The sequence below is a fragment of the Marmota monax genome, unplaced genomic scaffold (genome assembly GCF_021218885.2).
Source record: "Marmota monax isolate L192 unplaced genomic scaffold, Marmota_monax_Labrador192_F-V1.1 WCK01_AAM20220418_F8-fsc00005, whole genome shotgun sequence".
Taxonomy (NCBI): domain Eukaryota; kingdom Metazoa; phylum Chordata; class Mammalia; order Rodentia; family Sciuridae; genus Marmota; species Marmota monax.
The window spans coordinates 27,074,350-27,098,188 of record NW_026692254.1 but is presented as its reverse complement, the minus strand read 5'-3'; the positions used below and the strand labels follow the sequence as shown (position 1 = coordinate 27,098,188).

General features: G+C 48.0%; 1 protein-coding gene across 4 annotated transcripts in view; it reads right to left on the bottom strand.

The window, feature by feature from the left end:
- Positions 1–23,839, bottom strand: part of Acan (aggrecan) — a 66,725-nt gene that overhangs the window by 8,450 nt on the left and 34,436 nt on the right. For 2 of the 4 annotated variants that reach the window (XM_046437052.2, XM_046437070.2), the window contains exons 5-13: positions 22,136–22,263; positions 20,248–20,541; positions 18,329–18,733; positions 17,173–17,347; positions 16,377–16,504; positions 14,742–15,035; positions 12,236–12,451; positions 6,264–9,944; positions 5,306–5,419 (exon numbers count right to left, since the gene is read on the bottom strand). In XM_046437052.2, coding sequence (XP_046293008.1) covers positions 5,306–5,419; positions 6,264–9,944; positions 12,236–12,451; positions 14,742–15,035; positions 16,377–16,504; positions 17,173–17,347; positions 18,329–18,733; positions 20,248–20,541; positions 22,136–22,263 — 5,435 coding nt within the window. The remainder of the gene's footprint in view (positions 1–5,305; positions 5,420–6,263; positions 9,945–12,235; positions 12,452–14,741; positions 15,036–16,376; positions 16,505–17,172; positions 17,348–18,328; positions 18,734–20,247; positions 20,542–22,135; positions 22,264–23,839) is intronic. The other 2 variants (XM_046437061.2, XM_046437077.2) reach the window with 1 other exon arrangement.

Below are 23,839 nucleotides of genomic sequence, written 5' to 3'. Positions count from 1 at the left end.
ATGGGAGGCCCAGAAGCAGGTCAGGCCAGACAGCTTCCAGCTGCCCAGAGGCTTGGAGATTGTACCTTGTACTGCCCGTCCCCAGGCTGTGTGAGCTCCAGGGCAGTGTTGTTTTCCCTGTGTTTGGCCAGGGCACCAAATCTGAGAAGGTTGCAAGGACAGATTGAACCAATTTCTGGAATCAGAAGCTTATTATTATTTATTTTTTTTTGTAGGAGGGACAGAAGGGCCACAATTCTGAAGAGCAAAGAGCCTGTGGGTCCCACTGGGGCAGTTTAGAGAGGCTGAGTCTGCATCTTCAGCTGCAGGGAGAGGGCTGATATCCTGTGTGTAGCTTTCTTATTAATCCCTCAGTCCTGGGCACCTCATCTCCTCTTTATCTGTCTGCAAGAGCCACTCTGGACCTAATTGTCCACCTCTTTCTGTGAGGGGCAGTTAAAGCATCTCTCAGCTTCTAGAACCAAGAGAGGAATAGGACTGGGTCCGGTTGGGGGTGTCCCATACCATGTGATAGGGGGGTAGAGGGAGGAAAGGGCTTTGGGCAGTGGAAGACATCTTAAAGGAAGAGAGGAAAGGAGGAGAGGACCAAGATCTGCTAACAACCTTGTCTGAGCCGGATTCTCTGACACACTCATGTTATCCTCCAAATGCCCAGTGGGTATAGACATGATGCCATTTATAGTTAGGGATACAAGTGAAGAGACTTGCTTATGCTGGCAAACAGGGGTGACAGATGAGAAGAGATGGGAGAGAGAGTAAGAAAATGAGACTGGATGGTGGAGGGACAGAGACACTGGGGTCCTGGAATCTTGGGACCTTGTTACCATTTCCTCTACAGCCACCCAATGTTCACTCATCATCACGGAGCAGGGAGTCTGGGTACTGTCAGGACTCTCTAGCTTCTGTTACCACTACTAAAACTAAAAGGGATGGTTCATACCTCAGCAGGGCCTTCCAGTGGTACCTCTAACTTAGGAGAGGAAAGAATTGGGAGCCCCCTTGTGAAGGCCAAAGTAATGGAGATACTTGGAAATAATACTTGGTGTCTGAATTGGAGATATCAGGCCTCCACCTTGAGTAGGTCTTCTCCACCTGGATCAGAGCCCAGGACCCCCAGGTGAGCTGGAGTTTATTTGACACATGAAGATGCTGAACAAAGGGTGACAAGTGATTTTACCCAAGTGATACTTGACTAATGGTTTGCCACTCATAAAGACTACAATATGAATGGTACTCTTTATTCGGTATACCATCTGTGCAGCTGGATGCTTATCTTTCTAAGACAAGAGTGAACTTTTTTTTTTCCAGGACATAATTTTCCAGGATAAGGACTGGGGGTGGGGATCCCCTTAAGAAGCATAGAGAAAATTGCTTAACTCAGTAGCTGCTGGGCACCATGCAAAAACCTAAGACCAATAAGGATGGGCAGACTTGAGTATAGATACTGACTTTCTTGTTGGGTCTTTTATACTACTGAGGGAGGAATTATGAGGGTATTTTTGTCAGTCCCAATTTGCTTTTAAAATAAAAATCATTAAATTAAAAAGTATACTACTATTATACTATTTAAAGTCTTCTATATTCTAAAGGTTGATTTTGAGTGCAATTTTAATATCCTGCTTCAATTCAATTAAGTTGCTTGTTAAGACCTGCCCATGGACTTTTTGGTTGAGTCAAGTCAAGAAGGTCTACTTTGAATTTTTAGATTTTTATAGCCCTATATTTTTCAGTTTCGGTGAAAGTACTTCTTTCCCAGACAAAAAGGTTTTACTGAAAGTTAAATGTATTCCCTAGAAGAAGAGACAGTGTCCGATCATAAATTAGAATTCCCAACCAAAAAAGTGAACAATTTCAGTAAAATAGAAAAAAGACTGATTAAACTTTAATTTTGTATCTTTCTAAGCTAGAAGTTAGGAGAAGTTCAGCAATGACTGAAAATCAGATGTGAGATCTGATTAGAACAGTGCTTTTTCAACCTTTGTTGCACACTATAAATTAATGGGATAGTTAAAACAATTGTTTTAATTTAAATTTTTAATTTTTTTAAATGCTAGTGCAGGAGGTCCTCTCTAGACCAACTGAATCAGAATATCTTAGGGAGGAGCCCAAGTATGATGCTTTTTAAAAGCACTCCCTTGATTTTAAACAGCAGCTGGGAAACCTTAGTCACTCCCCATACATGCTATCAGTAATGCAGGTGAGGAAGATGATGATTTTTAAGTGGGTAAGAATAGAATAGTCCTACTTTTGATTGCTAAAGAATCTGAGCATTCATTAATCAGATATTTATTTTGAAGTAGAAAGTACTAATTAATAATTTATCAAGAATTTGTTTATGGAATACTGACTAAATAAGATGACAGTGATTCCCAAACGTTTCTTTTCTTTTTCTTTTTTATATTGGGGATTGAAGCCAGGAGCACTCAACCACTGAGTTACATCCCCAGACCTTTTTATTTTGAGACAGTCTTGTTAAGTTGTTGAATCTAGCCTGGAACTTGTGATCCTCTTGCCTCAGCCTCCTGAGTTGCTGGGATTACAGGTGTGTGCCACAATAAATGGTTCAAATGTTTCTTTTAGGACAAAATACAGCCTCTAATTCCGTTGCTAGGCAAACATCTCCCCTGAATATTAAATATTACCATACATTCCACAAAACACCGTATTTGGTTCCTGTTAGAAATCATGGTTTCTTTAACAACCTTTGGCTCCCAATTCTAGAGCAAGATGGTAGGTGGTTCATCCATGGAGACCAGACACCATCTACAGTCCTGGAAGCACTTGAACCTTGAGCTACATTGAACAGGAGTGACTGGGGACCCCAGGGCACAGGCTTGGGGAGTGAAAGCCCAGGCTTGTGCTGCACTGATCCTCATCACCTGCTCTGTAGGGATGCTAAGGTTTCCCTAACTAGTGGCATGAGAGATAGTGAAGGGGAACTGATTTTTATTGAATGCCTCTTGGCTGATGTTATACTCAGGTGACCCGTACTGCAGTGTTCTCAGCCCTGGCCGCACATTGAAGTTACCTGGGAATTTAAAAGCCCCAATGCCAAAGGCCACAGGACCACTTCAATCAGAATCCATGGGTCTGGTCTGAGAACCACTATCATTGATCCCTGTTGTCAAATGAGGAAAGCAGGGGCTTGGCTGTGCGTGTCGATCAGACTGACTCTGATTCCACAGCCCTTTTTCATTCTGGCTCCCCAGATATCTGCCTTCAGATTTTTGCGACCAGCAACTTGTTGTTATTATTTATTTATTTATTTGGTAGTGGGGGTTGAACCCTGGATACTTTACCACTGACTACATCCCCAGCTCCACTTTAAAAATTTAAAAAAATTTTTTTTTGAGACAGAGTCTCCCTCAGTTGCTTGGGACCTTGCTAAATTGCTGAGGCTGGCCTTGAACTTGAGATTCTCCTGCCTCAGCTTCCCGAGTTCTGGGATTACAAGCATGTGCCATTATGCCCAGCAACTTGTTATTATGTTTAAGAGGCAGTTTCTAATTTAGCCCAGTGTGCTAAAAAAGTGAACTCAGACCTTGATCCTTGATTCAACTCATATAGTGGATTCAGGCAAATGAATTAACCTCTCTTCTTTCCAGTTTCAAATAGGAATAATTACCAACCTGCTCATAGAGCTGTTGGGGAAGAAATCTTGGGAGAGCCCTGAGGAAATATGCAAGATCAGAGAAAGGCTGCCCTTATAATAGAGTAGTTAAGTTTTACTGTCATCTGATTTTACTAACTTCAGGGCTGCTGAGGACATGAGCCTTGCTTGACTTCTGATACTAGTGTCACATTTTTGCCTCAAGTATCAGGTTTGGGAAGGAATGGCTAGGCACGTTGGTGCATGCCTGTAATCCTAGCTATTCAGGATGCTGAGACAGGAGGATTGTAAGTTTAAGGCCAGCCAGCCTCAGCAACTTAGCAAGCTCTTGTCTCAAAGTAAAAAATTAAGAGCTTCCCCCCGCCCCGAAAAAAAAAAAGGGTTGGGGATGTAGCTCAATGGTGGAAAGTAGCTGGGTTCAGTCCCCAGTAACTGCCCCCTGACCACAAGAATAGAGTCATCCCCGGTTTGAGACATTTGGCTACAGTTCCTGGGGTCACTATAGCCCATGAAAAAATTATCCCTTGGGCAGTAAGGAGAGCTCACCCGCTCTGGTCTTGGAGGCCCAGAGTGTCCTTAGTTTCCAGCTCTGACTTATGGGCAGAGACTGACCCCAGAGGGGGAAAGAACAGATGCTATCTGCCCTAATGCTTGTACATATTTACTATAGAAGTGCCAGCCACACAGTACATATGAGTATCTAATATATAATGATATGTTAATTTTCACATATAGTCACATATCCAGACTCAGAGCCTTTGGGGATGATGTAAAGGCTATTGGGTGCTAGGTACCTAGCAGGATTTGCCTGGCAAACCTGGAAGTGGTTGTTTTCTGCCCCTGGAATTCCATTCTCCAATTTTGGGCATGTTCTAGGAATAAAGCCCTTTTGTGAAAGACCCTGACTAGAGAGAGAAGCTAGGAACAAGGGCACTGGGCCGTGGAAAGAGCTAACCCAAGCACAGGATCTTGGCGGTAACCGGGTACCTCTTTAATGTTGAAGAGATAAGATGTCATCGTGGCCTCAGGCCTTGGATGTGTCCACAGAATGACAGGTGGATTCTAACCACCTCCAATCAGAGGAGCCCCAGGTTCCTTACCCGTCCCACAGGCTGCTTGACCATGGCATCGAACCAACAGAGCTTCCAGAGCAATGGGTGCCCGTGGGAAACACACTGCTGGGTGTGACAAGCACTGTATTATTTCCTTCAGGACAGGAAGGGGACTCAGATGCCATCCAGACCCAAACACTAGGGAGCCACAGAGACTTTCTCAGTGGAGCTCACCCTGCATGATACAAAACAGCCCCCTTGAGAGACAGAGGGACGTGTCCAGGGGTACCAATACTCACCCCAAGTTCAACATTTCTTGGAGGGCTCTTTTTTATCTTCAAAATTCAAGCACTCATAGAGTAGCCTTTGGCCTGATAGAAAACAAACTACTTGCTTGCCTAATTATTTAACTTAACTTTTTTTCTCCTAAACCGTCTTGTCCACTAGATGCTCTGGGAAGCTGTGTTTGTGAGGCTGTGACCCCTGACACTCTGCTGCTGCCGACCTCTCCTTCCTAGTCTGCAAAGCCTGAGGCTACAGTTGACCATGGTCATCTCCTCTTGCCTGTGGCCCCTTCTGGGGACGAAGGAGTCAGTCTATCCAGTGTCCCTACCCACACCCCCATACCCCACAAGGCTCTTACCTATGTCACAGTGCTCGCCAGTGTGGCCAGGGGGGCAAAAACATATGACACGTCCCTCTGTCTCCTGGCAGGTTCCAACACCACAGGGCTCCTCTGCACAGGACCTGGCAGGGGCTTCAACCCCAGGGAAGAGGCTGAGTATCAAGAACACAGCCACCTGGTGCCAATGCAGTCTCCAAGACTGTGCAGCTGGGTCATGAGATCCCTAAACTCCAGGAGGGTGGCTTTGGGTCAGCTTGTTTCTCGGCACTTGGCCCCCAGCATCTGGGGGTGGGGACTCTTTTGCTGACTATGAACGCTCTCTTAGCCCCGTGGGAGGGTCAAGGAATCCCCAAACAAAAAGCAAAGGGAAAGCAGCTACTTGCCAGGTGCCCGGTTCCTAGGACTGTGTGGAGGTGAGGCAATCACAGTCATCTAGGGAGTCCCTTCCTGGGGTAGGTGAGGACTCAGAGTCTAAAGTTGGGACATGGCCAAAATAGCACTTCATAGTTCCCTAAATTATGCAGGTTTTAGTCTTACACAAAACACATAATCAGACATTAAAAATGTCATCAGCAGATTCACTCTCTTCTCTCACACTCACCCTGGGGCATGATGCATGAACAGAATTTCCAGGACTTTCTAAATCGCCCTTTTTTCCCTGTGCCAAGTACACACAGCTGAATTCACACATAAATGCTCATGTGATGTAACTCCACTGTTAGGGTAACAGTCACTAATCTTTGTGAGGGTGTATTGTGTGCAAAATATAATGCTTGCTTTATCTATATTTATATGCTGTTTAGTTTTCTTGGTACTATTCTCATTTTATAGAAGGAAAGCTCAGAGAAGTTAAAACTCTTGCCTGAGGCTGCACAGCTAATCTGTGGTGGAACTGTGCTTGGAAACTTAAAGCTCCACAGTGTCTTTCTACAGTACAGCTGTCCAGACACATTTAAAGGATGAAAAACAACAATACCTGAAACGGTGGACTCTGCTTCACCCGATCCCTCTGGGGAAGCTGGGATGGAAGCATCTGTTGGGGAGGTGGCTGTTCCAGCTGTTTGGGTCTCTTCTCTTGAGAACAAGGGACTTGAGGACTCGATTTCTAGATGTGCCTCTGCAGGGCGCTGGGTCTGCTGGTTCCATTCAGATTCTGGGATGCTGGTGCTGATGACAATATCCATCCCTGAGGTCTGACCAGACAGGTCTCCACTGATTTCAGTCCTGTCCCCAGAAGTCACAGGAGAGGCTGAAGGCATGCCAGATGCCTCTGTGCCCACATCATAGGTGATGGTTGACTCTCTGGTCACTTCAGGAGCAGCAGACCCCTCCATGGAGCCTTCCTGAAAAGCCCAAGGGCTGCTGCTCACCCCCAGGCCCGAGGCTTTCTCGGGATCAGCTTCATGCAAGGCAGAGGTGGTTTCCTGCAGAGTAGAGGCCCCAGACACCTCTCCACTGGCCTCTCCGCTGGCCTCTGGGGCAGCAGATGTTCCCACTTCAGCCTCAGGATAGGCAGACAATTCACTGCTGGCTTCTGGGACTGATGATGCTTCTACTCCAGAACTGGGGAACGTTGGTGTAGCCCCACTAATGTCCCCAGAGGCAGAGGCTTCCCCACTGGCCTCAAAAAGCTGGGGTGTGTATGTCACAGGGGATCTTTGGCCGAGTTCCTGGGAAACAACAGTTGGTTCAGTTACACCCTCCATGAACTCTGAAGTGATTAAAGTAACTTCTGGAAGACCTGAGGCCTCTCCACTCGTGCTTGTGGCTACAGAGGATTCTCCGCTTATTTCAGCAGTGCTTGAAAAGTCCCCACTAAAATATGGAGTGCTTGATGGCTCTCCGCTGGGTTCCACCATCCCAGATTGCAGTCCACTGAGGTCCAAAGATCCAGAATGGTCTCCAGACATGTCTGGTGCTCCAGAATGGGCACCACTGAGTTCCAAAATGCCTGAAGGTCCTTCTCCAGCTTCTTGGGCTGTTGGAGCCTGGGTTACAGATTCCACCAAAGTTCTGTCTATGAGAGAGACAGTTGGGAAACCTGATGGAAGTCCACTGCCATCATATCCTCCTGAAGACAGGATGCTCCCAATCTCAGCTCCAGAAGTTTCTCCACTGACCTCAGTTACTCCACTTGGTAGGCCACTGAATTCTGGAGACTGGGATGTAAACCCACTGGAATCGATTATTCCAGAAGATTGTCCACTGACATCCACTACCCCAGATGTGCCTGACAGATCTGTCTCCCCAGAAGGGAGACCACTGAGTTCCACTGACCCTAAGCCTTCTTCTTCTTTAAATGTAGTAGGGGTCACTTCAACCAAACTGGTGTCCACAAATGTAATTCCAGAAGATTCCCCACTGCCACTCATGGTGCCAGAAACCAGGTCCGGGATTCTGGGTGTTATTCCTGATGGCTGCCCACTGAGATCAGGAACCCCGGATGTTTCTCCACTCTGGTCAGTTATGCCGAATGGTGGGATGCTGCCAAAAAGAACTCCAGATGCTTCTCCACTGACATCTGGTTGTCCAGAAGATAGTCCACTAAGCTCAGTCACTCCAGATGTTTCCCCACTGGTGTCAGGAAACCCTGATGGCTGCCCACTGACCTCAGAAATGCCAGATGTTCCCCCACTGATGTCAGGAAACCCAGATGGCTGTCCACTAACACCAAAGAATCCAGATGTTTCTCCACTGATGTCAGGAGACCCAGATGTTTGACCACTGAGTTCAATTCCTGAAGGGAGTCCACTTTCTCCCCCGCTAATGTCCAGTTCACTGAAGGGCAGCCCAGATATTTCTCCTGCACCACTGATGCCAATGGTTCCCCTCCCTTCCAGTTCACTTGCAGTGGAGGCTGTGACCACTTCTACCAATGTAGTATCCACTAGAGAAACAGTTGGAAATCCAGATGGAAGTCCACTAAAATCAGGCAGGCCAGAGGATGGGCCACTTCCAAGGTCCACTCCAGAATACTCACCACTAAATCCAGAGGGAAGGCCACTTTCTTCTGGAGCTTGTCCACTTCCTACAGTTCCAGAAGGCAGCTTTTCAAAGACCAAGGTTCCAGAAGCAGACCCCACCAAATCTTCTGTTCCAGAAGGTAATCCTTCTGAGGTTTCTTCAGTTCCAGAAGTTGAGGTCTCTAGACCTTCCCTTCCAGAAGGAAGTCCACTGATATCTTCTCCTACTCCAGAAGCAGAAATCTCTATATCTTCTCTTCCAGAAGGAAGTCCACCACTAAGTTCATCATCTATGCCAGAGGCAGAAATGTCTAGACCTTCTCTTCCAGTAGGAAGCCTGCTGACATCTCCTACTCCAGAGGCAGAAGTCTCTAGAACTTCTCCTCCAGAAGAAAGCCCACTGATGTCCTCTACTCCAGAGGTAGAAGTCTCTAGACCTCCTATTCCAGAAGGAAGCCCACTGATGTCCTCCACTCCAGAGGCAGAGGTCTCTAGACCTTCTTTTTCTGTAGGAATCCCACTGACGTCCTCTACTCCAGAGGTAGAAGTCTCTAGGCCTTCACTTTCAGTAGGAAGCCCACTGACCTCCTCTACTCCAGAGGCAGAAGTCTCTAGACCTTCTCCTCCTGAAGGAAGCCCACTGACCTCCTCTACTCCAGAGGCAGAAGTCTCTAGAACTTCTCCTCCAGAAGGAAGCCCACTGAGGTCCTCTACTCCAGAGGCAGAAGTCTCTAGAACTTCTCCTCCAGAAGGAAGCCCACTGAGGTCCTCTACTCCAGAGGTAGAAGTCTCTAGAACTTCTCCTCCAGAAGGAAGCCCACTGAGGTCCTCTACTCCAGAGGTAGAAGTCTCTAGGCCTTCGCTTTCAGTAGGAAGCCCACTGCCCTCCTCTACTCCAGAGGCAGAAGTCTCTAGACCTTCTCCTCCTGAAGGAAGCCCACTGATATCTTCTACTCCTGAGGCAGAAGTCTCTAGACTTTCTTTTTCAGTAGGAAGCCCACTGAGGTCCTCTACTCTGGAGGTAGAAGTCTCTAGGCCTTCACTTTCAGTAGGAAGCCCACTGAGGTCCTCTACTCCAGAGGTAGAAGTCTCTAGGCCTTCGCTTTCAGTAGGAAGCCCACTGACCTCCTCAACTCCAGAGGCAGAAGTCTCTAGACCTTCTCTTCCTGAAGGAAGTCCACTGAGATCCCCTACTCCAGAGGCAGAAGTCTCTAGAACTTCCTCTCCAGAAGGAAGCCTGCTGAGGTCCCCTATTCCAGAGGCAGAGCCCTCTAAGCCCTCACCTCCAGAGGGTAGCCCACCAACCTTAGGAGTGGTAGGCCACTCAATTTTATCTTCATCTCCTGAGGACAGTCCACTTTCCACAGGCAGGCCTGAGCCCACTGTGGAGGTGATACCACTGGAATCAAGGTCTCCAGAGGGTAGTCCACTTGCACTGACCCCTGAGGGCTGCCCACTGGAGTCAAGGCGTCCTGAAGCTTCTCCACTGCCTGTGAAGTCACCGCTGATGTCAGGGGCTCCAGATACTTCCCCAGAGCCTGGCAGTTCCATCCCACTTGGCCTGACATGGGCAGGTGTGTAGGTCTCCTCCGAGGCGAAAGGCTCTTCTGGGGCAGAGGGCACTGCAGTTGCAGAAGGGCCTTCTGTGCTTTCCTCTGTTGCTGTACTAGTGGGAGGCCATGTGGGAGGGATCCCTGGAGGAAAGGAGGAAACAAGGTGAGGTGTGGGCTTAGTAACTCTGAAACTGAACTCTAGTCCTTCCACAGTAAAACCTTCCTCCCCAGAATTCAGAAATCCTTAAGTGTCTTGGAAAGGGGAGTAGGAAGGGAGGACAAGAGAGGGAAGGAAGCAGGGAGAAGCAGGGGCACAAGGAAGCTCCCACACTACCCTCAGGGACACAGGCCTTCACAGCCTGTGTTTTGTGAGACTGTAGAGGCTGCCATCCACACAAACCATTGGATGTGTGGGCCATCACTGAAGACGACCAAGGTCACCCTTCAAGTACTTCCACTTTATCATCTCATGTAATTTTGATCCCTGGACCAGCAGCACCAGCAGCCTCTGGGGACCTGATAGAGAAGCAAATTCCCAGACCCTAGCCCAGCCTGGCTGACAGAGGCTCTGGGGTGGGCCCAGCTCATCATGTCCATAAGCCGGGACATGAGGACGACAGAATGAAGCTGGCAGAGCCGGTGTAGTGCTATTTGTAAACACACATTCCCTTTTCAATTCTGAGATCCCCATTACAGAGGATTTGAAAAACAGAAAAGAAAAAACCCTCATCATTCTAAATAATCATGGTTACATTCTTTTCTTTCAGTCTTATATTCTTTGCCATTTAAAAACAAAATAGCGGGGCTGGGGCTGGGGCTCAGCGGTAGCGCACTTGCCTAGCACGTATGAGGCATTGGGTTCAATTCTCAGCACCACATATAAATTTAAAAAAAAAAAAGGTCTATCAACAACTAAAAAAATAAAAATAAAAACAACATAGCTAGGTTTGAACCTTACACATACTTCTGGGGAAAGATGCATCTGATCCTCTGGGTAGGCTCACAGTCCCCTCTTTCTCAGAAGAAAACTTTGGAGGGTGTGGGTAGTGAAGTACAGTAGCATACTGGATGATTACAGGTAGGACCCAGAAAAAGTTCTATTTTGATTTACACACACACACACACACACAATATACATATCTCAGAAACCACTGGCATGACCATTTGCAGTCATAATATAACATTTCTCTTTTAAATACATTTAGGTGTCGTTTAAAAAGCAAGTCAATTGAAAGAAAAAGTCGTGGCATGAACAATAGTTCAGACAGTCCCAGATATAGCTGAAATCAGCAAGGTGGTCAGGAACTGAAGTTAAACTTGTCTACAAGGCTGCTGGAGCACTTTCCCATGGATAACTTCCCATGAATAGTGGCCAGAGTCCTGGGCCAAGCCACACCCTCCCGCCCAAGAGGACCCAGCTATTCTTTTCCTGGTGAGGGGCAAGGAAAGGGCCATAGGCAGGTGTGGCTGTTGGGTGAAGTCTTGAGGCTAGAATCCCACCTAGAGTTGAATCCTCATCTTTTGGCATGGAGGGAACGAACTTTGCATTTTCAGCCTCCAGAGAAGCACCCAGTTCTGCCAAATTGCTGAGGACCCACGAGGAGAATGAGTGGCTGAATGAACTATTGGGAAGCTCTGAAGGTCTTTTCTTCAGATGCACCAGTCCCTGTGGAGCCGACTGCACTAGGCACACGCATGGTGTAGACCACTTCAATCCGTGTTCCAGTGCTGTGAGCCACTAAATGTTAACAAGCTTCCATGAAAATAAATAAAGTCTCTGTGATCAGGTTTACTTGTGACACCCTGCATACATCACCTCTTCTCTGAGAATGACAGTGCACCTTAGCTTATCAAAGACTTGAGAGGGTTGGCAGCGAGGAAAGCTGTTAGTCTTTCAGTAAGCCAGGACTTCCCAAACCTTGGTGACCACAAAACACTTCTGACTAGGTTTTGGGACTGTTTCTTTCATCCTACTAGGTCCCATCTGATTTCAGAGTTTAGGAAGTCTTGGCTGGGGAGGCCTGATCCAGAGGAGGGACATGGAAGGAGGAGAAAGTCGAGTAGAGAGGTCACAGTCAGACCTGCAGTAGTTACCCTCTCCTTTGTTCTTTCTCCCCTATTGGAAATCCTTCTAAAGGATCTAAAGATGGAAAAGGTTAGGGTAGGAGTGTCCATGCAAGAGGACAGAATGACTGAGAGTCTTCTGATGGGCCCAGTGCTAGGCATTGGGGATGTCTGCAGGAGAAATAAAGGAAAGAGTACAGTGGACATGTGTGTGGGGTGTTTTATACACAAGGCCTTGTTGTCACTCCGGGGCATGTCCTAGGAACCCAGGTCCCAGGGGGAAGTAACCGCCCCCCTGCCCCCAGGCACAACCCAGGCAGATAGGGATGTACAACTGCAGGATGTGCCCTGAGCCCACCCACACAGACCTGGCAGTGGGGATGTGCCCACTGGGGTGTAGGCTGGTTCCCATTCTGTCTGATTTTCTGGCTCAGTGGTGAAGACTGGGACAGCAGTTGTCTCCTCTCCTATGGGGACAGCAGCCACACCAGGTCCCACTTGGGTAATGATCCAGTCCTCCACGTCAGTGGGTGCTGTGGGAGTTCTGACCTCCTCTTCTCCTGGAGAGGTCACCATTGATGCACCTGAAGAGAACGTGGGTGATGAGGGTCCCCTGCTGGCCAGTGACCCATCCCTTGAGAGGAGTTAGGGGAATTTGAGGTGGATCAGCTGGCATGAGAGCCTTACTGGCTACCCAGCCTTCAGTTCTGCAAGATGGCTCCTGCCATCTCAGCTAATAAGAGCCAGGTGTACCATTTATAATCGCACATACCCATCGGTGGTCTAGATCAGAGTGGAATAGATTCTACTCCCTTTTTTACAAATGAAGCTCAGAGTTATATTTCTTGCTCAGGGTCAGTGACTTAGAAGTGGCAGATAGAATCCAAGCATCTGGTATCAGACCATGCTGCTTCTACTGGGGAGAGACATTATGTCCCAAGTGTGTCAGGACCAAGAACAGGAAGGAGATGTTTAAATTTCATGCAGCCATCCTGGTATTTGGAGGAGGGAAGGAAATATTCATCAACTGTGAGGGGAATTCTTATGGTTTGGGGGAAACCAGCAGATTGGGGAAGTGTAGGAAGGAAACTCAACTTCTCTGCAGGAGAATATAAAAGGCCAAGTCCACTGAGGGTCAGGGGTCAGGGGAGAAGGGTTTACGGCTGGGAATTTACTGGAAAACCAACTGGCTTGGCTTCTGTTACCCAGAGTAGAGATAGGTCCTGGGCCAAGAGCCTCATGAGCTCCAGGGAGGGGACTGGTGTTCTTGAACCTGACCCCATGGGGGCTCTTATGGTTTGGGTATGAAATGTCCCCCTCAGGCTCATGTGTTGAAGGCGTGGTTCCCACTGCAGCAACATTCAGATCCAAGTGATTGGATCACAAGGGCTCTGACCTCATCAATGTATCACCCCACTGATCAGTTTCCACTATTGGGAGGTGTGGAAACTGTAGGAGATGGGTCTGGTTGGAGGACGGAGGCCACTGGGGGGCTCGCCTTGGAAAGGCATTGTTGTCCCTGGCCCCTTTCCTGCTTTCTGTTTTCCAGTTGCCATGAGGTGAGCCCTTCTGCCATGATATTCTGCCTCACCACAGGCCTGGAACAATGGAGCCAGCTGACCAGGGTCTGAAACTATGAGCCAAATAAATCTTTCCTCCTTTAAGTTGGTTTTCTCGGATGCTTTGTCACAGCAAAGGAAAGCTGACTAACACAGAAAATTCCAGTTGTTTTTAGGCCTCCGTTGCTTGGCCCCACTGCTGTGGCTTGTGGTGAGGCAGAAATGACATGGCAGGGAGGGTGTGGCAGAGCAAAGCTGCTTACCTCACAGCAGTCAGGAGGCAGGCAGTGGGGAAGGGCCTGGGTTCCCAAAATACTCTTCAAAGTCACATCTCCAGTGATCGACTTCCTCCAACTGGGCCCCACTTTCTAAAATTTCCACTACCTCTCAATAGGACCACCACCTAGAGACTAAGCCTTCAACACATGGTTCTTTGGGAGACATCCAAACTACAAAAGAGGTTGAAATTTGAATAGGATTTTAAATTTTGGGGTCTCTTTTTTTTTCCTCTTAATTTTATTTGGAAATAAGTATACAGCCACAGAAAGTTGCAGAGACCCTCAATTTGCATAATATGGAAAATATGACCCAAGCTCTTCTATAACCTACATCTGGTCAGTGCACCTAGACCCTATATTAACACTGTGAGAGCTTATCCGATCAGAGCCCAGCAATGTGCTTGGCCACACCCTGGCCATCAACTGTTCCTTGATACCCTTTTTAGAAATCTAATTGTTAATGATGGATATGACAGTGTGTCCACAGCATGGGTTAATTAGAAATGTGAATTACTGGTACTTAATAAAGAATAATAGAATTATTTGATTAACCTCATCACAAAAATATTTACAAGAAGGAGAGAATTTGACAAGAGTTACAAATTAAAAATATTTATGTATATTTTTAAATGCATTGCATGCACTATCCCAACTGTTTGTATTCATATGTAATGCTCTTTGAAGCAGAAACTATTTTATCACCATTTATAGGTGAAGCAGAGAAAAGAAGAGGTTAAGTCATTTATCCACGGTCACACAGCTATTAAATAGCAGAGCCATAATTGAAAGTCAGGTTTGCTGAATTTTACAGTCAAAGTTCTTTATCTACTTTGCTTTGTCTCTGGGAAAATTTAGAAGAATGGCCTTGTCTTGGGGTCAAAGCCTAAAGTCAGCTAACTTTAGAGTTGTCCCTGTCCCAACAGGATGTTTTCTTCCTTGCTCTGATAGGAGATTGATGGAGAGGGGTCAGGAGGGCCAGCCTCGGGGAGTCACCAGGAGGCAGAATGGGATGCTGGATGAGAGGTTAGGGCTCATACCTTGGAAGCAGAACGCGTGGTGCCGGGACAGCGGGTCTGGAAGGCCCGTCTGGTTGGGATAGAGGTAGACGGTTCTCACACCTGGCTTGTCCCCTCCGCAGGCTGGCCGAGGGGTGACGATGGGATAGCGGAGGCTGCCGTCCGCCAGCCAGCCGGCATAACACTTGTCCAGGCCTCGGCTCCAGGCGGCGTAGAGCTGGCCGGTGGAGGCCAGTGTGGCGTTTTGCGACTGGCAGAACTCCAGGGCCTCCTGGAAGGTGAACTGCTCCAGGCGCGTCGCGAAGAATACCTCCCCTGCCGGGGAAGCAGGTGGAGTGTGACCCTCCAGGCCCACGGCCGCTCCCTGCCATCCCAATCCTGCTTGTGAGGATGGACACCTGCCACCGATCACATCTCTTAGATCTCTAGGACACCGGAACTAGAGTGACCAATTGCTCTGGTTTGTGACCGAAGGGACTGGGATTTCCTGGGACTCCATGAGATTTCTATGGGAAGGCAATGTCACAGCAGAGCTGGGTGGAGCAGGTCACTCCACAGGGAAGTGGCTTCTACTCCATCCCTCCTTTCTGGCTTCTTCAGTCACACCAGGGACCCCCTGCCCTAGCTAAGGGGAGCGGCTTGCTGGATACTGATTCCTGTGGACCCACCCACCCCCGCCACACCTAGCTGCCTATATAGTTCAGGAGGATTTACCCAGCACCTACCTGGGCAATCAACTTTTCATATATGTTTTATTCAATACTCAAAAAAAGCCTCTTGTGTGGGTAAAAAACCAACCTCATTATAAACAAGGAGTGCCCAGGGTCCTGGATCAAGTGAGTACTAATTCTGAAAAATTTCCAGAACATCAGCATTTCTACAATTGGTTCCAGTTGAATAGTAATTTGGTGATGTTCATTGAGATTAAATAAAATGAAATAAAGCAAAATAAAGGTCTGCGGTTGAATAAGCTTGGCAATGCTAGTTTAGACAGGGTCAAGGAGGTTTTCCACTGTGGGACTTCTCAGAGCCTTTGTTTCATTCGTGGGCACTGGGATTCTATAAGAGGCCAATATAATACTTATCTAATATATTTAACACTTATTTATCTAATATAAATATATAATCCAATATAAATATAAATATATATATAATATAAATATATTTATCTAATATAAATATATAACACTTATTTATCTAATATTATTATCTGTGAGCACCCAGGGGTGCTCTGCCTCTGAGCTACATCCCCAGACCCTTTTGTTTTATCTTGAGACAGGGTCTGGCTAAGTTCCCCAGGCTGGCCTCAAATTTGCAATCCTTCTTCTTTAGCCTCCCAAGTGGCTGGGATCATAGGCAGGGGATACTATGACCTTCGTGGCATTTATTTATAACAAGTTAATTTATGTATTCATAGAACTCATTGTGTTTTAAAGGAGTGAGTGCTCTCCTGCAGTGCTGGGAAAACCACATGCACCATCGAGGAGGGAAAGAGGGACTTGCACTGAGAGGGCTGTGCCATCTTGAACAGGATCCTTTCCACCTGGAAGGCTGAGTGGGAATGGAGTGAGTGGGTGGCAATTCCCCCTCCTCTTTGTGTCTGTCTCTCAGTCCCCTGCCCATCTAGAGCCCCGAATGTGAGAATGTAGCCTGTACCCTCGAGCTTGTCCACGTAGCAGTAGACATCATAGGTTTCTGATGATGGGCGCACACCGTAGCTCCTGACCCCAGGGCTGCTGTCCTTGTCGCCCACACATGGGGTCCGTGGGCTCACAATGGGGTATCTGCAAATGAAGGGAGGATGAGAGCCTGTTTTGGGAGTTGGGGTTCAGGGTCACTCTGATGTAGGCAGGACGTGTCTTGGGGTGTCTCATGGGCTGAAACTAGGAGCCACCTCTCATGTAGCAAGTTTGCTGAGCAGCTGGGGGAAGGGTAAGGGAATCTCTGACTTCAGAAGAGAAGCTGCTACATGGAAGGACACAGGGTCAAACTGGAGGGAACTGGGGAGGGGGGTGCTTGAGAAGGGGGTCCTCAAGAACAGGGGCTCTCTCTGTCTCTTGGGGTGAATGTCCCCTGCCTGGAAATTCAGGCCGAAATCCCACTTGATGGGATTGTGGATGTGGTGGTGGCTGCAGTGTCTTTCTGCCTCTCCCACAGGTGTGGGCACCACCAGAGTGTCTGTTCTGTTTATGTTCCTGATTCCATGAATAGGAACTTATCATCCTTCCAGAATATGCCTAGGGGAGAAAATATGCCTGGGGAGTGGCTTTGGAGTCACTAAGTAATTAGCATTGAAGGTTCTGGAGGGTGCCCACTGTGCTGAGTGTCCTGCGGGATGTGGCTCCTTAGGCCAGACCTCTTGAGGCTGCTAGGCTGGGAGAGGGGTGGTCCCGTCCCGGTTGGCTCCGCCCTGCCCATCCCCGCCCCGCCCTCGCCCCGCCTCGCCCTGCACCTGACGGTCTGGTCCTGCAGCCAGCCAGCATCACATTGCTCGTAGCCCGCCTCATAGGCGGCCTGGAGCTGCTCGGGCGAAGCCATGACGGCCCCTGTGCGCAGGCAGGCCTGCTGCGCCTCCTCAAAGGTCAGCGAGTATCGGGTGGATCCTGGGCGGTAGTGGAACACGACTCCTGGGTGGTGAAGAAGGAGAGGAGAGAGCAGTCAGGGTCAGTTGCCCTAGGCCCATTCCAAGCCCAGCTCCTCCATTCTGATATGTTGGATTGGCACTGTGGATGTGATGGCGGATGGCAGGGTCCATTTGCCAGTCCCCTGGGTAGGGACACCACCAGAAGGGCCTTCCTTTATGGACTTGAGTTTGGGGAACAGCTGGGCTCTCTGCTTTGTGACATCCCAATTCCTCAAACATTCACTAAGCCTGTGGAGCACCATCAGTCTGGCACAGGACTGGAAGCATGTTCTACAAAGGGCCAGGTAGTCAATATTTCAGGCATTGTGGGCCATATGGTTTCTGTTACTCAGTTCAGCTGTGATTGTCCTAGTTAGCCATCAACAGCACATTGACAAATGGCTATGGCTTAGTTCCAATCAAACTTCACTTGTGAATGTTGAAATTTGAATTTGATATAATTTTCAATCATCACAAAATATTCTTCTTCTTTTGACTTCCTCCACCTCAACTATTTAGGGAGTAAAAGTTATTCTTAGTTCATGGGGCTTATAAGAGCAGCAGGATTTTGGCCCATTGACCAGTTTGCGGATCATTGTCATGGCAGGGAGGACAAGACCAGGAGGGGCCTCAGGGTCACCCAGTGCAGGATTTCTAAGGGGGCCTCTGCTGTGGAGGTGCCTGATGGGCAGGGAGGGGCCCCAGTGCTCCTCTCCACTTTTCTTAGGGCCATGTGGCACTTTAATCTATTTGACATATAACCCTGTTTTACACATATGACTTCCTTTGAAGTAAGTGATTTGTGGCAAAGAGTGGACATGACTGGTCTGCTCTAACCTCTTTGTTTGAGACCAAGAGAGAAAAGCTTGAGAGGAGAGAGGCTGTCCCAGGTTCCAGGTTAAGTTGAAAGGGTATTGGGGTGGGTCCCCAGGCCAAGTTCCTTCTGCTTGCCCTTGAGCCTCCCCCGGAACAGGTGGGTACTTACCCCCTGGCAAACGGGGCTGCCCAGGGACCTCGGCTTCACCAGGGGCAACAGTCACCTGCACCACCAAGTCCTCGCTGGTGAAGGCTGTGACAGAGCCCAGCCCAGATGTGGACTCCTCAGGAAAGCCCCAGGGCCTGGTGGCCTCTCCAGTCCCATTCTCAGTCTCGGGGAAGGCGGTAGCTCCCACATCAGGGACAAATGTGAAGGGCTCCTCAGGCTCCAGGACAGTGGGGGATACGTCCAGGATGGGCTTTACAGTGAGGATCACGTTGCCTCGGGCTTCCCCCTCCGTGATGTTTTGGGGCAGGGGCAGCTCCACATCGGGCCAGGTCACTGTCCGGACGGTGATGTCTTCCTCACCACTTACCCCGAAGAAATTTTCTGGGATGTCCACAAAGTCTTCACCTGGGGTGGGGACAAAGATGAGCTTTAACTGCTCAGCCTGGCTTGAGAGGGATGAGAGATGAGCTTCGCTCTGCCTCCTTCCCTCCTGGGAAGGAGAGTACCTGCAGGGTGCCAGGCACCTTGTGTAGCACATGGCAGGGGCATCCTCAGCTCTCTGACTACAGTCATCCCTTGGTATCCATGGGAATTTCTTTCAGAACTTACCATATATACCGAAACCTGCAGATGCTCAAGTCCTTTATATAAAATGCATACTGTTTGTATATAACCTATGCACATCCTCTGTACACTTTAAATCTAGCTTATTTATAATCCTTAATACAGTGTAAATGCTATGTAAATGATGGTTATACTGTATTATTTAGGGAATAAAGACAAGAAAAATGTCAGCACATGTTCAGAACAGATGCAATATACCTGTCCCATTTTTTTCAATCTGAGGTTTTTTTCAATGTGCGGATACCCATGGATACTTGCAAGATAATGACCTGCCAGCTTACTTTTCATAAAATCAGCTCCCACCAGGACATCCCTTCCTATTCATCAGCAGTTGCCATTTTGCCCATCTGTGACTACCCACTGAGTGTCCACCGGGACATTTTATGTCAGTTGTGAAGGAAAAATGTAAAAATCTTGCAGAAGGTGAGATCAGGAAATTGATGAAGGTGGTGCCAGGGAACTGCCTGCCTTGGCACAGACAAATAAGGCGTTTTCAGAAAGAAGCCAGTTAGTTAATAAAGAGAAAATTCACAATACTTCCAGAGAGTGGATAGATTATCAAAAAGATAAGAAAAGCTTTGGGGGGGATATGAATTATTTTTGCAAAACTACCCTCTTTGTGTTAGATCAGGCTATGGAAGTGAAATATGAACTGAGTTGTCATTTAATTCTGTTGTAAAATTGATGCAGCTCCTCATCCATATTATTCATTTCTTTTCTCCAAGAATTAGCAATTAATTATAATTACAACCTAACGTGTGTTCAATAAAATAAAAACTTATTTTAATCTATTTTTTAAAAATGACATCCTCTTCTCCAATGTTTTCCTACTCTTTCAGTAACACTTGGTTTTTCCTTTTAAGTGCAATTTTAAAGGGCAGATAACAGCGCCCTCCTGTGGGATCATGGCCTCATAACAGGCCCCCATCATCTTTGAAGCGGTACCACTATGTCCCCATTAGATAATGAGATTGAGGCTCAGAGGGAGGGTCAGGGCCTTGTCTTTCCCAGAGTTGTGCAGCAGTAGTTGGTAGAGCTGTGATTCAAACCCGATAAAACGCAGAGTCTAACGCACATGTTTTTACCCCTGTTCTGTGAAGATCTGATGAGAAAGGACTGGAGACACTGCAGCCTCCAGTGTCTCCACCTTCAAAACCAATGAAAAGGGGCGTAAGGGTGGCAAAAGCTTGGAGTTAAGTACCCAGGGGCCTTTTCAAGGGGTAAAACCCAGCCCTCACTTTCCAAGATCTTTTCTTTGGCGCAAGTCCCCTTCCCGCTCCCAATCCCAGCCCCACCTGTATAGCAGATGGCGTCGTAGCGGGATGAGGGGTCGGGGTAGCCCGTCTGATTGGCGTGTAGGTAGACGGTCCTCACGCCCAGGAGGTTGCCCCCGCAGTTGGGCCGGGCCTTGGAGATGGGGTAGCGCACGCTGCGGTCTGCCAGCCAGCCGGCGCTGCACATGTCCATGCCACCCTGCCAGGCCAGGTAAAGCTGGCCGGTGGTGGCTAGCCGGGCGCCCAGCCTCTTGCACTCGTTGGCTGCCTCCTGGAAGGTGAACTTCTCTGGAGCGGTTGCATAAAAGACCTCACCTGTGAAGGACACAGCAAGCTGAGTAAAGATCTTCCTCCTGCCTCCCCTGTCCCATGTCCTCTGAGAGAGATTGGGGTCTTTCCTGCAGATTAGTCCTCTGACTCAGTTTGGTCTCTAACTTCCCCAAATCCTGGATCCACACCCACACGTCCGTATCTCAGATTTTGCCCTTCATTTCCCATATTTTTCTGGGCTTTTGGGCAGGATGATGTCAATTTCTTAAACAAGGAGCTGTAGAAAGAAGTCCACCAAAACACAAGGGGTGGATCCAAGGGTGGGGTAATGGGAAATCCAGGAGGAAAATCTTTCCTGGTCAGAAGCATCTTTGCCCCACCATTTGCTGTACAACTTTTAAACACTAGGGGAGCTGTCCTATGAGCTCAGGGATTACCCACTCAGCAAATCCTTAAAAAAAAAAAAAAAAAATCTAATTCTGATGGGAAAAACAGGCACCAGACTTTGACTTCTTAGAATAGTGCTTCCCAAACTGGGGTCTCTAGGTTGTGAAGAGGCCATCATGGCACAATTTGGGGCCTGCAAGCTTAAAAAATATTTACCCAAACTTATCAAGGGTATATTGGAGATTTAGGGTAGGGCTGTGGACACCCACTCACCAGGACCATTCTGAGTGCTTTTTCACAGTGACAGTTCTGATTGGCAGTTCTATTTATCTTTGGTTAGACAAAGGTGAGAGTACAAGTACACATTACCTAATAGATGGGTTTGACTATTGGGGTGAGATGGAGGAAGGGGCCATGTCTGCTCTTCTCTCCAGCCTGAAGGAGCGGCGAGCTTGGGGCTGCGGTATGTATGTAAGTGCCTGTGCAGAGGTGACAGAGTCTGGAATGTCCAGAGGGTAAATGGGTGCAGATGGGGGAAGGAGTGTCATCCACATGCTGGTGTGACCCTTGTGACCAAAATTAATGCCCTTTACAAAACAAAGAATCCAAGTTCCTCCCCACAATTAACCCAACAGGAAAGTTTGGAATAGGGTCTGAGACCGGCAATAGGGAAGCAGAAAGAAGGTGGCTGAGGGACCAGCTCTCCTGAAAACTAGGTGTCCATTGGGCTTACCCTGGATTGGCCAGGAGGCTCTCTTATGAGGGTGATAAGGCTGAGCTATTTTTTTTTTTTTATGACCACCAGCAGTACACCTCCTTCTTCTTGGCAACTGGATCAGGGCCACATGCTAATTAGGCAATGTACTACTGAGTTACATCCCAGACCTGGGTTGGGCTTTGAAGATACAGCAGTCCTTAGGATGGGGATGGGCTGACCAGAGCAACTGGGTCCTGGCTAGGAGGCAGAGTCCCAGGTGAGTATTCCTGTAGCAAGGGTTTTGGTGCCCAGTGGTGACTCTGGACAGTTTATAGAAGCTTAGGGCTACTGAGACCTTCTCTAAAGTGGACATGGAGGGGTCCAGACCAGTAGGCCCTTCCTACTCTTCCTTCATGGCAGAGAAGGATTGAGTCAGGCCCTGAGCTAGTGCCCTGGCCCATAGCAGGTCTGTGTGGCCCTTGTGTGGGGGGATGAGTGTCGGTCAGTTTGGTGACAGGGATGGCGAGCTTCCTCCTGGTGGGGGGATACACTCACCCTCCATCTCCTCGGCGAAACAGTACACATCGTAGGTCTCATTGGTGTCTCGGATGCCATAGGTTCTTACACCTGGAAACTCATCCTTGTCTCCATAGCAGCCTTCCCGGGGGGTGTGAATGGGGTACCTGCCAGGAATCCAAAGTGAGGAGTGTCACTTGAGACAGTGGGAAGCCCAAGGCCTGGGCTCTTGTAGCTTCCTTCCTTATAGGATGAAACAGCAACGTAATATTACATTTGACTGTGTCTACTCTGAATATGTGAACTGTTTTTTACTGTTATTAGTGATTAAGGGCAGTCCCCTTTATTGAATAGTTATTGATGCAAACATACACTCTTTGGTGCTCACAAACTTTCTGTAAAAGGTCAGAGAGTAAATATCTTATGTTTTGCAGGCCTTAGGGTCTCTGTGATGCTAACTTAACTACCTTAGTAGCACAAACAGACGTAATCAATAAGGAACCCAGTGAGCGTGGCTGGGTCCCAATAAAAACTTTATTTACAGAAGAAAGGGGTGAGTTAGATTTGGCTGGTGGGCCATAGTTGGTTCCTGCTCTATATCATTTGAGTCTCACATCAACCTAATGAGGCAAGTGCTATTCAGAGACCCAGAGACACTGAGACCCAGAGATCTTAAACAATTTGTTCAAGGTCACATTGATCTCAGGTGCCAGTGCTAGAATTTGAGTCTAATTTTGAATTTGAGTGTAGCAAGGTATGGGCTTTTCTCTATGCTAGACTGTAGTCTCTGTTTGTATGTTTATTTATTTTGATTATTAGTAGTTTTTGTATCCCAAGGTCTCTTTGCCCACCCAAGATTGCAAAACTGCTTCCCATGGCTTCCTTCCTGATGCTTTGTGTTTCTGGCTTTAGGAACTGAAGCTATGATCCACTGGAGTGGAATAGAACTTCTTGTCTCCACAGGCCTCTGGCTGCACTGAAATCCCCCGAGGGCAGGGAGCTATCTGCATGCACTGCCATCCACTGCCCCAGGCTGCATTCCAAAGATGTAAAGAAGCTTCATTTATGCATGTCTAGCCTTATTAAAAACAAAAAGGATATAAGGTGGCTTATAAAAATATATAAAACACCAAAGTTAAAATAAAAAACCAAAACGTGCAGAAACCTTGGTTAAAGGGAAACCGGGCAGGGATAATGACAACCCAGGGCAAGCCAGCCACCACTCCACTAGGATAGAATGGCAAGGATTTGGGAGGGGACATTGTGTTGGGAAAACATAACGGCAGCCGCATCCCAGAGAAAAACCCCAGCATGGCGTCTAACGACCCTCCTTCTCTTCTTTGTTTCTTTCACTGGCGCGAAACGTTCCCTCTGGCGCCAATGTTCAAACCCTGCTGGTGGGAAGCCTTAGCCCCAATTAGAATTAACTTCTTGGGCTCTGGAACTGACATATGGAAGAGCTTGCCAATAAACGGGCGACCTGTTATCTACCTCAGCCCTGCAACCTCTCCTTAGACCTATATAAACACACAGCCTTTTGTAATAAAGTGGGAAAACTCTGTGTCGTGTGGTGCAGCGTTTTTCTAGTCTTACACATTGGGTGCTCATGTCAGCCAAGGTGGGACCGTGGCCCCTAACCAAGGCTGGCTACAGTGTCACTTTGGCATGAGCTCAGTGTCTACCAGGCACCTGCCTCGCTGTGCTATGTCCTCTGACCCCTAGCCCCCAGCCCAGACGCCAGCT